General features: G+C 33.8%; 2 protein-coding genes across 3 annotated transcripts; both read right to left on the reverse strand.

The window, feature by feature from the left end:
• Positions 1 to 2,746: 2,746 nt before the first annotated feature.
• Positions 2,747 to 5,749, reverse strand: LOC127879113 (uncharacterized). Its single transcript, XM_052425788.1, has 2 exons — positions 4,558 to 5,749; positions 2,747 to 3,526 (listed from the first exon to the last, which is right to left on the reverse strand). Exons 1-2 carry the CDS (start codon positions 5,627 to 5,629, stop codon positions 3,162 to 3,164), a joined length of 1,437 nt encoding a protein of 478 aa, XP_052281748.1. The 5' UTR covers positions 5,630 to 5,749; the 3' UTR covers positions 2,747 to 3,161.
• A 4,223-nt stretch (positions 5,750 to 9,972) lies between these two features.
• LOC127880333 (paired mesoderm homeobox protein 1-like) lies at positions 9,973 to 14,448 on the reverse strand. 2 transcript variants are annotated; one of them, XM_052427741.1, is made up of 4 exons: positions 14,331 to 14,448; positions 11,700 to 11,887; positions 11,103 to 11,204; positions 9,973 to 10,712 (listed from the first exon to the last, which is right to left on the reverse strand). In XM_052427741.1, the coding sequence occupies exons 1-4, from the start codon at positions 14,371 to 14,373 to the stop codon at positions 10,296 to 10,298; spliced, it is 750 nt and encodes a 249-aa protein (XP_052283701.1). In that variant the 5' UTR covers positions 14,374 to 14,448; the 3' UTR covers positions 9,973 to 10,295. The 2 variants fall into 2 exon arrangements, with proteins under 2 accessions (XP_052283701.1, XP_052283702.1); XM_052427742.1 differs by lacking the exon at positions 14,331 to 14,448 and adding an exon at positions 13,314 to 13,429.
• Between the last annotated feature and the right edge of the window lie 521 nt (positions 14,449 to 14,969).

Raw genomic sequence — 14,969 nt, forward strand, 5'->3', positions numbered from 1 at the left:
TTTGAAAAAATATGTACATTTCAATCCCTTTGCAATACATACACCATCAGTTCTGTTTTTAATTTGATACCTTTTAATAATGACTTTAATTGTACAAATAATGATGTTCCGTATTTGATTATGTTTATGTGTTGCTTTATTGAGCATAATTTATTTGTTCTTCATCTAAATGTGACCAAATTTTACCCACAAATGTTGTCAAATTGTCATGCATTTTGTGTATACCAATTTATGTAAGATCGTACGACAAATTTAAGTTTCGATGCAGTACTCGGAGAAAAATAATTGCTAAGCAGTAATTGCGGTGCGTTTGTTCGTAATTTATATTCGTTATACATTAATTTTATTATTTGCATGCAGTTATAAGTACATTCCAGTTTTTCTATTGAGTCCTTTGGAATCTTTCGAATTTCCTACAGATCATTAAAATACATTTTGTTGTGAGCTACTTTTACGTGTCTTATGAAATTATTTTTTACTTTACTATTTAGGTTTCTTTAATTATCTAGAAGCGGAAAAATACATCCCAATATTAATATACATATACATATTCTATGAAACATTGTCATATATAAAGACTATAATCGCAGTTAGGCTTGTGGATTATGTTAATCAGTGTTTTGGTCGTTCGATGAATAGCAAAAGATATGCTGCTGGTAAGGCGAATTGTAATGCCCCAGCGTGGTATCAGAAACTTACATCATTGGCCTTACAATAAGCCTGACCACGAGTTTCGAAGGCGTTACGGTGAGGTTAGTTTGGCATATTTTTACAGTATTCATATGAGTGGGAACGTTAAGCATCGGTACAAGTACATTTTGCTGCCGGGTGGTTGCTATTATAGTTTAATTGGTTGCGATCCGTTGACATAGCTCAGGATTTGGGTTTGGATATTATCGTCAGTAGTGTCCGTAAAAGTGCATGTAAATCAGTTCTGTCTCAATTGGACACTTTCCAAAAAGTATGCACTTACCCCGACTACTGCTAGCGCTATGCACGATTGTTTAACGCCCCCCCCCCCCCCTGTTTTGGTATTACAGTCCCCTTTTTTATCCATTATTAAATAATAAATATGTTGTTTATTTAACAATCTTACAAAACTATGCTCTTCCGCCTTATTCTACACTCGTTTTCGTACTCCAATCATTGGTTTATATGTGTAGCGGTAACAAAGGGCAAATGAGTGCATAATCCAATCGATTTTCTGCAAATATTTGGACAAACAACTGCAAGGCGTGGCTTCAATGTTTTTGAAGAAATTGTCGCTGCTTTACTGCAGTTTTAGCTCGATTATTCACATATACTGTGGCTATACGCCTGCGTTGGCTTTGGCCTCTATGGACTGCACTGGTTTAGGAAAACCTGTACATTTCCATATCAATATTTCTTCAACAGATATTATATTGACATTTAGCACATTTGTTCAGTGTCTGTGTCAATTTCAACATAACTCTGGTCCGGAAAATAGCAGAACTATTCCTCTTTATATACATAGACAATTGGTCAAACATACAACATCTCCATATCACTCTTTCAACATATATTGGCCTATATTACTAACATTAAACGGTATGTATGTTTGTATTTATGTTCTTTATGAATATTCACTAATCAGAATAATAACCCATTTCGGTTTTAGAACATTCAGGTTAACGTTAGCGTGCAACATCTTCATATCTCTATTTCCAACACAGATATTGATAAATGCAGTGTTTAACTATTGTGTTGATTGTTTCTTTTAGACTTATGTTTGAAACCTTCATGTTGACATGAAAATAGTCATTACAATGTCCGTTGTAATAGATCTAATACCCTAAAATCGACAATTTTGTTAATAAAATAGATGGACGTGAAATATCAAAGTGTACAACATTTAAAAGTATTTACATTAGTAAAGTAGCCTCAGGCTTTGCACTTTTTATTTCAGAATTAACCCTGCAAACTGCATCGTACTGAATTGTACTTTGTATCGCTAATCTTCATATAGTGCCATTATACTCGTTTATGTTAACTATCGTTACACATTATCCTTTTAAGGTACTTTAATTCTTCTGCCATCGCTTGAAACAAAGATGCGTTTACTATTTTATCCAACTAAACCGCCTGACCAAAAACTTGCTCAAAAGTCAGTGTAAATTCATTTAAATTAACTGAGGCAAGTTAGTGAAAGATGTTATGTTTTATAATTCCATGCGAACAGAAATTCTGTCTGTCCGTTCTCGTGCCTGCTTAAAAATTGGTGACAGTTGTTAGTTAAAGACACGTGTTCCTGTGATCTCCAGAGTGTAGGGCATACTTATCAAACAAAGATTCAAGGAACTATCACTATTGCAGAGGGTAGTCGCCGTGCGTTTGCCATATGAACAGACGAATCAAAACTGAAGTTAGTAATGTTTGGTCATGTTCTAGATTATTAAATATTTAACTCAAATACTTACCGTTATTCTTAAAATATCAAGTTACATATTTTAAAGATTTGTTCTGCATTATGAACCGTTAATAACATTTTTAATGTGAGGAACAAAGCTTGTTGATTCTTTTTATTTTGAAGAGAGAGCTAGAAATAATGGTTCCTTCATTAAATTAGCCTTAAGAGTTGTAAACGAATTATATTTGGATAATTGACCTATTTTCAAACATTGCAAAAACGTTTGTAAACAATACCGTTCATTATGTATACATTAATGTGAATGTTCACAGGAAAGTATACAATTAATCTAATTTACATATACATGGGATGTGATAGTCAGGTTTTCAGATACATTTAATATCCGCCAGTTTTTCTGTAAGATGTCTTCAGCTTGAGCAACATGCCCATTGAATTAATAAGCGAAAACATTTATTAGCAAACAGTAAATAAAACCTGAATACTAGTATACGATTAATAGCTTGCAAATAGTGACTATTACAAAACATGTGCCATACAATGTCAGATTCACAATATAGTGTCAACGAATAGTATACATTTAATAATCAAGCTCTTGTTTTCGATATTATTATCATAAAAACAATGATTTAATAAACGGAAATACATATTAACATAATTAATGTCACATATACAAAAAAGATCCTCTTAGTACACGGATGGTCGTTCTATAACATTTTCAAATTGCCTGTTTGAAAAACAGTATCGACTTTCCCTAACATCATTGAGGGTTCAGTCAATTGCACTTAAACACTAAAATCTTCTTATTTCGAAATCTCCCAACAATGAGTAGCTTACGAGCACTATAATACACTGAAGTAGGCATGATCACCCCGTCTTTACTTTTAACCACGTGTGCCAGTATCTTTCTCCCATCTATGTCCACCTGGATGATAGTGTCTGAAAGGGCGCAACATACCAGAACTTGCCCAGTTTCTGTCACATGGAGACTTGGAAGGGCGTGTATTCCTTCCCATTGCAGTGCCGAATCTGTTAGGGTGGAGATCACTGTTCCATCCTTGGACAATGTTTTAAGCTTATTGTTGGTCCTGTCGGCAACGTATATTCTGGTCCCATCAGGACTGACCGCACATGAGGTAACTGAAAACAAGAAAAACAGAATGATCATTTGGTGCAAAGCTAGGGAAGTCATCATAGTTTGTTAAAGGCAATTATATATCTGTCATTGGCTGGCATGTTTCACATATTAAATTCATTCGTTTTCCTGCCTTATTGTGTTTTGTCACTCCATTTACCATTTAATTATATCATATATGTTTTGCTTCCTTTCGACATGGCTAACTTACACAGCCTTTAAAACAGATTCAAGCGACAGTCATGAAGCTAGACAATATAATGCCCACTTACAGGTAAGATTAAACAGAACAAAAAACTGGTGTGTAACATTAGAAGTAAACCCGCCAGCACACCAGAACGACAAAGTAGGAGCGTCAATACAATAGGATTGTATTCACCAAAACGACAAAATAGGAGCGCCAATACGATAGGATTGTATTCACCAGAACGACAATATATATATCAGTCGTTCTTGTGCTCATGTGTTTTTGTTGGCGCCTCTGATTTGTCGTATTCTCTCGTTTTAAAAATATGCCAATTTTAACAAGGCATTGCAAGTTATGACAAAATGCCAAGTCAAAGTATTGTTACTAAGTACAGAAAAAAACATCACTCAAAATTACACACATGTTTATTGGTATTCATTAATTGCGTGGGTTAGCTGAAACGTTAAACATCAAAATGTCCACGGTAATTATATCGCTAACATTTTGATAAAAAATACTTCTTTAGTTATTCAATAAATACACAATATGTGATAATGCAATGTTAGGTATCTAATTTTATGGCCGTGTACGAGCTTATTATGATGCAATCAATTAATATCAATTTCCGGCATAGAGTCACACTTCTATCAGGTTGTAATAACTCCCATGATTTGTTGGGTAAGATATGGAAAAAAAATCACAATTAATACGAAATACCGATTCTTATAGTAAACACATTATTAAGTCTACGAAGGAAATAACTATCTCAACAGTAAATGCGCAGAAGTGAATTAATATTTTTTCAAGACATGTCTAAGACAATGCACAAAAAGAACTCGTTTACTGTACCTGTCGACATATGTGATGTGTCTTCATACATTTTGGTCACCAATTCCCATTCCAGAATGTAGAGGTACAGTGCTGTACCCGATGTGATTAACAATTTGTCGTCGTGATGGAAAATTCCTGTACAGATATGCTCAAACTTAAGGGTTTTATCCCAAACAAGCTGACCCCTTTTCACTCTAATAACGTGCACGTGGTGATTATTCACTGTAACGGCCACCAAATCGGAGTCAATTCTGCTCATGAACCATGGGTTATCAGGAAGTTCGGAATAGGAAATCACTTTGTAGTTAGAATCCAAAAGTTTTACCGCCCTGTTATTCCAGTCGATGATCATGAATTCTCCTGTACCCATCTCACATATACCTGTTATACAACATTTTTCTTTGTCTTTCTTAAATTTAACTTCATGTGTTTCTTTTCTGTTTACACTGAGGTGATTGTTTGGATTCATGAACTTCCCTAGATATGAAAAGGTTAATGTTTGCCCAATTAATGGATCGGGACTGAATGTAATTGTAGGCACACTGTTTACTGCCATCACATTGGAAAGCAAATATTGTGTTTCGTATGACTGCTCTATGTAATTCCTGTACCAAAATAATGAAGTGGTTTCACTACTTTTCTCAATGTCCGGGGTTGTATCGTTTATTTTTTGCATTTTTGCAAGAACAGAATTGCATTTATCAATTTCAGCCTTTTGGGATGACTTCAGGGTTGCAAGTAATGTGTCCAGCTCTTTAACAGTGTTTCTTTCTATCGTATCTAAAGTCTCGTTCAAGGTTTTTCGTAAATCTTTTATTTCTTTCCGAACGTCTTGATAGACTGTCTGTAGCCGCTCAACGTTACCTTCCAAATCTCGCTTTTTCTGAATAAGTGCCAACGCTTCTCTTCCCAAAACGGTGTGTTTCCTATAAAGTTTATTATGGAGCTCTACACATTTGTGGCAGTAACTTTTCTGACACTCCTTGCAATAGAATAAAGCCGCTTGGTTCAACCCCTCCTCCTCACATGCCAAACAACATATGTCGTATTCTGAAGTCGAACCGTTGTCAATGTGTGAATGAGTGTCCATTTTCTTTTCTTTTTCACCAGCCGAATTATAAAAGGTACATCCCCCACTCCTTGACGGTAAATGGAAATTGAACCATGGTCAGGTGAAGATTTTGTGATAAAGGGGCGGGCATTGCCAACATACTAAAGCCCCTATTTCTATACTAAATACATTGAAACTGTTCGCTTACGTCAAAAATAGCACACACAGTGTTGATATAGGCACTTGAAAGATTGAAGAGAGAGTAGTTCACTTTATCTCTCGTTAAATTCGCATATAAATAAAAGAAAACCTGATGTTTGAATGACATTATGTTCATGTGACTTCAAACTTATCCGACAGTGGTTAAATACATGAAGACATCTTTAATATTTTTAATCTAGAACAAGCAATTTCTATAATTGTACGTATATGTCAAGATTAAGATGTTGGTATCTAGCGATAAACTTTTGCTTCGTATTGAAGGTTGAAACAGTATATCCGACAATATGGAAGGGTTAAAAATAATATACCCAACAATATGGGATCGTGCTACACGTATACAAGTCAACGTTGTATGTGTGCGGAGAAGTGCATTGTATGCATCAACATGAACAAATAAACAATTTTTTCTCTAAGGTTACAGAATACGATGTTATGTTCTCAAAAATTAAATACAATTTCATAAATATTGGTAACACATAAAACAAAAAGTAGATTTCTATTTGTTGTTATTCACAAATGGAATATACGATGTGCAATAGAAAAGTAGAATATCGAATACTGCGTTTGATAACCCCCAACCAGATAAGTTACACTTGCGACTGTTACCACTGGTTGTGTTCATGCTTAACAATCGTAATTCAGATTTTACCTGATTGGATAATTGTATAACGATATAGATCCTTGACATATTTTTTTATTCTTGATAAGAAATCTCCATACATTGGGATGCAAGAAGTTAACATTTATTCTGAAGGTGTGGAACTAGCATGTCTTATGCATACGCTTATACCAATATTTCATGTATTTCACCGTATTATATACTTTTGACATCATCGTGGAATCTTCACATTGGCATGTTAAGGAAACAAAAACAATATTCACCCTACTTTTGTCAGTATCATTAGGGAGAGAGAAAAAATCGCTCAACTACTTAACTAATCAGATAATTACAGTGTTGACAAACTCCCGTTTCTCACTAAAGTATTCGAGGACAAGTAAAAAATACTGGATTTGAACATTTAGAAATAAGATTGATATCAACACATTACATTTAGGATCAACACAGTGGGAGTGTTTTCCATTTGAATGAAAATAATAATATGGCTGCATATATTTTAAAATTCATGAAATCATTATGTATATAATAGTTTGTGCTCGCGATCAAGCCTTTTCATGAATAATAAGTCCATGAACAAGTGAATACAACGTACGTGGTATTGGCAATAGTTTCCATTTAAATGACGTGTTGATTCTATGTATAGGGGAAATATCTTTACCAAGTAACAACTAGGCATAAAAGTGTAGGAATAATGAAAATCCACAAGAATGATCAAGAAAGAATTTATTGTTACCTACCAAAAGTCTTCTATCATCAATTCATATTGTCATTTCAATTTATTATCATACAATCTCAACAAATTAAACGAACGTGCTTTTAATAATATTATGTAAAGAAAAAAATATGCAAATAAATTCTAGTGACAACATTCAGTCAACTCTTGATGTTGTAAATACTAACATCCAAACGTGTAAGTTGCGTCCTAATTCTGTTTAATTTGGTCCTTTTGGTGTTACACAAGTCTGCCGTTATGTCTGCAGTCACTTTAGAACACTTTAGTGAAGTGTGTGCTTATATATTTACATAAATTACTGTTCAAAAGCACACGGCGTGTGCCAACCCTCTGATATAAAAAACCAATGTCTCACGAACTTTCTGATATGTAAAAAAATAAAAAGGACATCACATTACTAAGTACAAGAGAAACATTGTGAATGACATGCCCGTTGTCTTTGTCAAAACAGACGCCATGCGGCTATTCCTCGTGACTGGCTGTGACGTATCTAGTGTGAACATATTGAGATAAAAACGAGTGTTATTGGTATCCTTAAGAGATTGGCAGGATTTCGTCGATTACGAATCTTAATTTCATGACGAATGAAATCTTATCACAACGATTGGTTTGCGAAGGGAAAAAAAACGACATACGCTTGTATATTGAATAATTACGAAGGGTTCCTTAGACTATATTTAAACTACCTCTTCAATGTTGCAAATACATTAAATACATAACATTTCGCATTGCACATTACAAGAAGATCAAACTAAACCTGATGTGTTAGTTGTTCTCGCGTCAAATTGAAGACAAACAGCGTCTGATGCTAGCGTATTTGGCTGCAATGGCAGACCAAGAAGTGTTTTAGCTATAAATTGATGCAAGACGTTCTGACATTTGCCTTGCTAAACGGTGATCGATAATACTCTATATAAGTATGGGTATGTGTCCACTTTGATTTAACTACATAAAACTAACGCAAAATCGATTTTCGATTGAACAGCAGTGTGTTTGGTTAAATATTCTTGCATATATTGAAGTCCGTGCATGACTTATAAAAGTTATGAAAAATGTATGACAATATCCATTACTATCCCATTTCATCGGATTTTTCCAATTATATTTAAGCAGTTTTACTTATGTGCTCTCCCTCAACACAAACCTAATGCTGCCTACCAATAATACAACAGTATTCTAGTAATTTTAAACCGTTGAATAAGTGGTTTCTGACATTAAAATGTATTACGCGGTTTCCACTATTTTCGTAAACACGCGCTAATTACATTATATATCTTAATTCTATCATGAAAACGTGAGTTTGTGAACTGTTTTGTCAATCAGATTGCGGTATTAACACCACTTTGTTCCTTGTAGAACAATTGAACAATTTCATGCAAAAATAAACAAAAACTACAATCATCTGTCTATCACTCTTAACATTTTATGCGTATTAAAAAAAGGAACTCGAACCTGAAGCCGTCGATGAGATTTTTTTCCGATAAGCAAACAACCGATTTGCGGTAAAAAATATATTTTCTCGATCAAACATTGGTGAATGCGACGTAACTCACCATAATTTGAGTATCAACAAATTAAAATTTAATTTTGTTTTCGCCTTACCAAAGTACAGAAAATGAACACAGTAGAGCAAAATAAAATAATCTATACATAATTCTCTTTTAGCATTATCATTGTAAAGTATATATAGGTACAGTGAGCATGTATGTGTTCCTTTGATGAGTAACAATAAAACACTCGAGCTCGCGCCAGCATGGTTGCGTACGTAAAATCGAAAAGTATTTCATAAATTATAAATAACACACTATGTTTATAAATCAAAAGCTTTATTTCACAACGTCAAACGCTAATATAAATACCAGTATCCAGGTTGTATGTTTCTATGTACTCATAGCCTTATTGTTATCAAAGTTCAATTTTACAAAACTTCAATCTTGATAGACACATACAATTTAAAGAAAATGCAAAAATGAATAATAAAAAACTTAGTGTGGTACGATTTCTATTGAACGTACAGTAATTATTTACATATATAGTACACGAATAATACAAGCAAATTCTACAATTAAAATATCAATAAATAATAAACTGTATATCAAATAAAAATATGTTGCTGTTTTTCTTTGCATTAACCTTGATAATGTAAAAATGTTAATACTACAATCTCTTCTTTGGTCACAACATGTTATCATTCTGATTTGATTTTTTTCTTCCAAGCGCATCACTAACATTAAAACCTGAAGATTTCGTCTTTAAACTTAAGGTAGCGCACCTCTAATGGGCACATATCCAAATATAATCTAATTAATTATTTTCTTAATCAGCATCATTTCACTGAACTACATGCAAATTTGTAGGTAGGCTTTCCATGCTTTTTAAAAAAAATACCGATTTTTTCAAAACCACCCCCACGCTCGGCTTTTGTCCCGTTTATTTTCACCCCTGGGGTATATAAAAGTTCCATAATTCATTCAAATTTCCAAATATGGGCATGCAGTTGGTGTGTACAGATGCTGTAAAGGTGTTTAAAGTTTAAACAATATAAATAAGTATTCTTTTAAAGACATTTATTTTTTACAAATTTTTATCTATGGAAGAGCGCCATGAAATGTAAGTGATTTAAGCCAAGTAAAAATTGGGTCGGTTAAAAACAAAGTGTCATAAAATTCAAAATAATATCATTTAAGTCATATTTTAAACTTAGTTTTTATAGAAACACTATATACAGCAAAAATACCAAGAACTAGACAGATTAACCGTTTACTTTTTGAAATAAAAAATAAAAATGCAACATGCATGGTTCGTATTTTCAACAGTAAATCACCCAATTTCGCCATAACGTTGTTTTAATTTTAATAATTGAAGAATGTGCATAAAAATTGCAACACATTTAACAATAAATATAGCTTAAATGCCATATTAAATCAAATTACGTTAGAAAATAAATAAAACGCGTAACAAAAAAGTATACGTCGTCGGCAGGATTCGAACCTGCGCGGTAATATCCCAAAATATTTCTAGTCTATCGCCTTAACCACTAGGCTACGGCACCTAATAGTAGGCTCTTCAACCTTCGAAGAAATCGCGGGAAATCATTAGAGGTGCGCTACCTTAATAATATTTTTTAGACATCAAGCGTCGTCACGCACATCACTTGTGCTGTCCGGAAACACACGAACGCTTTTCGAGAGTAACGACGCTTTAAAATGAATAGCACATTTCCGAGCACTGACATCAGAGTTCCTACATTCTGAACAACTAAGTTTCGAAACCACACACTTTGCTGGCAACATTGGTGGCATAATGATCTTCACTATGTTTTCGCACGAAAGGCTATGGCTGCTGTACCTCTTGCTGAATCGGAAAAGATGTTTTACGATGTCGCTTGCTTCGTTTTGTGATGAATCTGCGGCGACGCGCATGCTCGGCTGAGATGTCATACACGTGCTCCGTTGTGACGTCATCGGGTTCGCTTCTTGTGCAGCTGGGAGCGAATCTCGCAGAACTGTACGCACAGTTGTTGTCATAGGCACATAAGGCACGTCCTCCTAAGAAAATTAATAAAAAAATGTTATCACGTTAGATGGCATGTGTAAATATAATATCGTTCAATATATTGCATATAATCAGATTTACCCTATAATTGAATGATTGACTTCCAATGCTTATTTAAAAATAAATAAAACGCTTTAAAAATAATTCACATACGATTGTAAAATAAAGTTGTGTCGTTTGAGCTTACAATTATTTGTACAAGTGGCATGCATTATACGTTAAAAACGTAACAGATTCGCCCATTGTTTATATATAATTTATATAACATTAACGTAAATGCGATGATCAAAAGAAAATAATTTTACATATGTTTCTGTACAATCTGCAGTCGAAATGTAACCTGATAAATAATTACATTTTAAATTTTGGAAAACATAACATACGTCTGTTTTATGTCGCTTCAGCACATTGTCGTCTGCTTCTGTTTGATCATGTGACATTCTCTTCCGTTTGTTATGTCTTGCTCGTCTGTTCTGGAACCAAACCTGCAAATGCACATAAACAATCGACACGATTATAGAACTTAAAAGTAATGCGTCAAGGGAAATAACTCACATTTTACATTAGCGATTGCGTGTGCGAATCCTCGAGTTGCCTCGAGTTTTTCTAATAACAACGTAGATATAAACAAAATAACACAATATGTTAGGTATTGTAACAAGACTAGTGAAATATCATTTTAATTGCATTTTTATAAGCGGATTTTAATACAATTTTCTAAAAATTGTACATACATGGAAAAATACGGTACTTATATCGCCTTCGTTATAATATTGGCCAACATCAAGATTAAGATTAAACAAAGACCTATAAAATACAAAAAGGTCTTAGGATTTTATGAAGTTTTCCTTAGTTTAGGCAAAGCAATTCGTCCGCACTTAAGGCTTACGACTTCGTTCTCAAATTCTAAATTTGTCTATTACCTTTCGTGAATTGAAATTCTACTAAGCATTAAGTGAGAAACGTGTAAACAGCGCTACCTGAATTCTTGCCTCTGTGAAACCGATCTCTCTAGCTATCATATCCCGCCTCCACCCATCCGGATACTGGTTTTGGGCGAATTCCGCCTCCATTCGCAGCAGTGCCGTCGGCGGGAATATGGTTCTCGATCGCCGTCGTCGGCTTGGTCCGCCTTCTAACGACGAGTTGCTTGACCACGCATATGCGGCTGTTGGTAGATATGTTATATGATTATTTATGTATTCAGATATTTGCCCATGTAATATACTGAGTTACCACCAGTGCAACTTCTACTGTTTGTATAGTTACTGAGGCTTATATGTAAAATACTATTACTACTACTACTACTACTACTTCTACGACTTCTACTACTACTACTACTACAACTACTACAACTACTACAACTACTACTATTTTAATTACTACTAATACTACTACTACTACTACTACTACTACTACTACGTCTACGTCTACAGGGATTACATTGACATTTCAAATATCACTATGAAGTTATATGTGTAAGGCACTTAATCCTCTCTGATCCTTTCATCCCGAGTTATTTCCCATCATCCTCCGTGATCAATTTATCCCCGAGCAATGTCCCTTCATGTTTATTGATAATTACACAATATGATTCTTTAAATGTGTAATTCCTTGCATGGGAAGAGAAACAAGAGAAACATGGCTGGATTTGAAAAATACGAATTTGTTACATCTGACAACAACGTGTTGAAATCCAACGAGTAAATTCGGTCCTTGAGGTTGTATTGTTGACGCGCTTTGCGTTTTAGTGTAGGTTGTGCAAAAGAAACAGTCACAAATGTTATTGTTTTTTAATAATTCGACGAACTTAGATGTCGCTTTCCTGATGTTATTACTTTTTTTAAACAAACACGCATTGCGTGTGTGATTAAGATCAGATCGCATGGTAATTTTGTAGTCTTTTGATGGGAAGACATTAATCCTTGAACAATAATTAACCGAGTAGCAATTAACACTATGTGGTGTGCATCACGAATTCGTTATTGAGAACTCAACTAGCCATTCTTTTAAATATTTAGTTTTATGAATATTTACTCATTTAAAAAGAATTTATGTCACGTAAGTTTGAATGAACCAATAAGATAAAAAATAAAAACATTAATTGTCAAACATCAATTGCATTAGCCGAAAACTAGTTGCCAATGATTCCAATAAACAACTATAATCAATTGCGTGTGATATGCATCCATTCATGCCTCTTTAAATTGTAAACATGAACTTTCACATTGAATACATCATGGAATTTTAGCGTTTATTTATTTGGTGTTTGTGACATACGCGTGTTATTCATGGTATTATGTTGTGCTCTATGCTGGTGTTACTTCCCAATGAATATTTATATATAATTATTAACTACGATGCTAGAGTTTTTTTATACTTATTGAATAATATGTAAGTAGTAATGTCGTATTGCCCATCTAATATGATTCTTGTACGTGAACTGGTTGGCAAGTATTTTTCGGATAGTGGTACATTTCGAACGTTTTTAAATATTACTTTTTCGTTATCTATTTAAAAATTATGACATTCGCTTCAAAATAACCAATGCATTACTTCGTAAATTGAATTGGTATGAATAGTAAATGCATTACCTTTTCTTAACAAAATATATTTTATACGTTGATTTTCTTAACTGAATGTCCGGAGAATGAAGAAGGCGTCCGCACACGCAATGCCAGTTAATGACCAAGACAGTGTTAGTTACACTAAAGCTGTTTGTATATTAAGGCACATATCCTAATCATTTCCCCTTAAATTGCGTTAGGTTTGAGTGTGTTACAATAATAAGTATGCAAATACAATCTTCTGAATAAAACACTTAAACCGGGGAGGGTTTTTTGCTAAAACGAAAGTACTTATTCAAGGACATTACAACAATTGTGTTATTTATATATGTGCTTCCGACATCACTTTAATTTACTTGAACACTTCTAAGTAAGACTAGACCATCAATGTGTAAGGTTGTTTTTTTTTAAGAAGCACATCTTTCATGTAATGGTTTAAGTGCGAATGAATTGGTAGGTAAAGAAACAAATTACAAAACTTCCTCGTTTATTCTACAGTGGTTGAATGTTAAAATATTACACATCTTATAAGTCGCTCATCTGAGACCAAAAGCAATTTTTAAACTATTTTAAGCAGATAGTGTTCACAAGTCCACTGCTACTACTACTACTACTACTTCTACCTCAACTACTACTATTACTTCTACTGCTACCACCACCACCCCCAACACCACCACCACCTCCACCACTACTACGACAAATATAACTTCTACTACTACTACTACTACTACTACTACTACTACTACTACTACTACTACTAGTAGTAGTAGTAGTAGTAGTTCTACTACTACTACTTCTACTTCTACTACTCCCACTACATATTCTACTTTAAATTCTTCTTTCTATTTGCTTCTGCTTTTCGTAAAAAAATATTTTTTCTGAAATGGTCATTCGACTTAAAACACAAAAACGTCCGTTTATTTGCTTATCTTTATTGACGTTGAACAAATAACAACACGTGTGTTGGAACAATTGAACGCGTTTTAAACATGGTTTCTATTATCGTACATGTATACAGAACAGAAAGGTAAAATTATGTACTACCTTCATAATGTGTGCCCATTTCTCGCATAACACTGTTGTCCATTCTTGCTATTTCAAATACACGTGTAATGTCACCGAGGTCTGACTGGAAATAACTCTCACGATCAGACCTATCCTGTCGTCGCGCATACGTTTGTAAATTGTTTGTAACTACTCAGCTTTCTGATGTTTCTTTAAGTAACCGTAATTCCTTTCTATGTCTTTGATTCAACATTCTAGCCGCGGTGTAATAAACAAACTTCGCGCCTCTATCCAGTTTAATTATCAGTAATTAAGTATTGAGTAAGCGTTTAATTATAGGATGAAAGGATTAACTAAATAAATAATTGATAACCACTGAATGTTGATTAAGGTTATAATGTAATACTGTTGAGTGTTTGAACAACTTGAGAGAGTAATTATGTAATGAATTAAAAGTTGTAACTTAAAATAAAAATGTGTTGTTTATTTTCCAAGAATTAATTTTATTTCGGCTCTATACAGTAGATATTTTCTAGTATTTTTTTTTAAGTGAATATTAAAAGTGTGCAGTTACCTTTACCATTCGCACGCATAATTTTGATTGTAAAAACAAAAAGTATTTGGATGAAGTGAAGGGTAAATTCGTAACCTTTTGCTCGACTCAAACGCTTTGTTCTC

Source organism: Dreissena polymorpha, chromosome 4 (assembly GCF_020536995.1).
Source record: "Dreissena polymorpha isolate Duluth1 chromosome 4, UMN_Dpol_1.0, whole genome shotgun sequence".
Classification (NCBI taxonomy): domain Eukaryota; kingdom Metazoa; phylum Mollusca; class Bivalvia; order Myida; family Dreissenidae; genus Dreissena; species Dreissena polymorpha.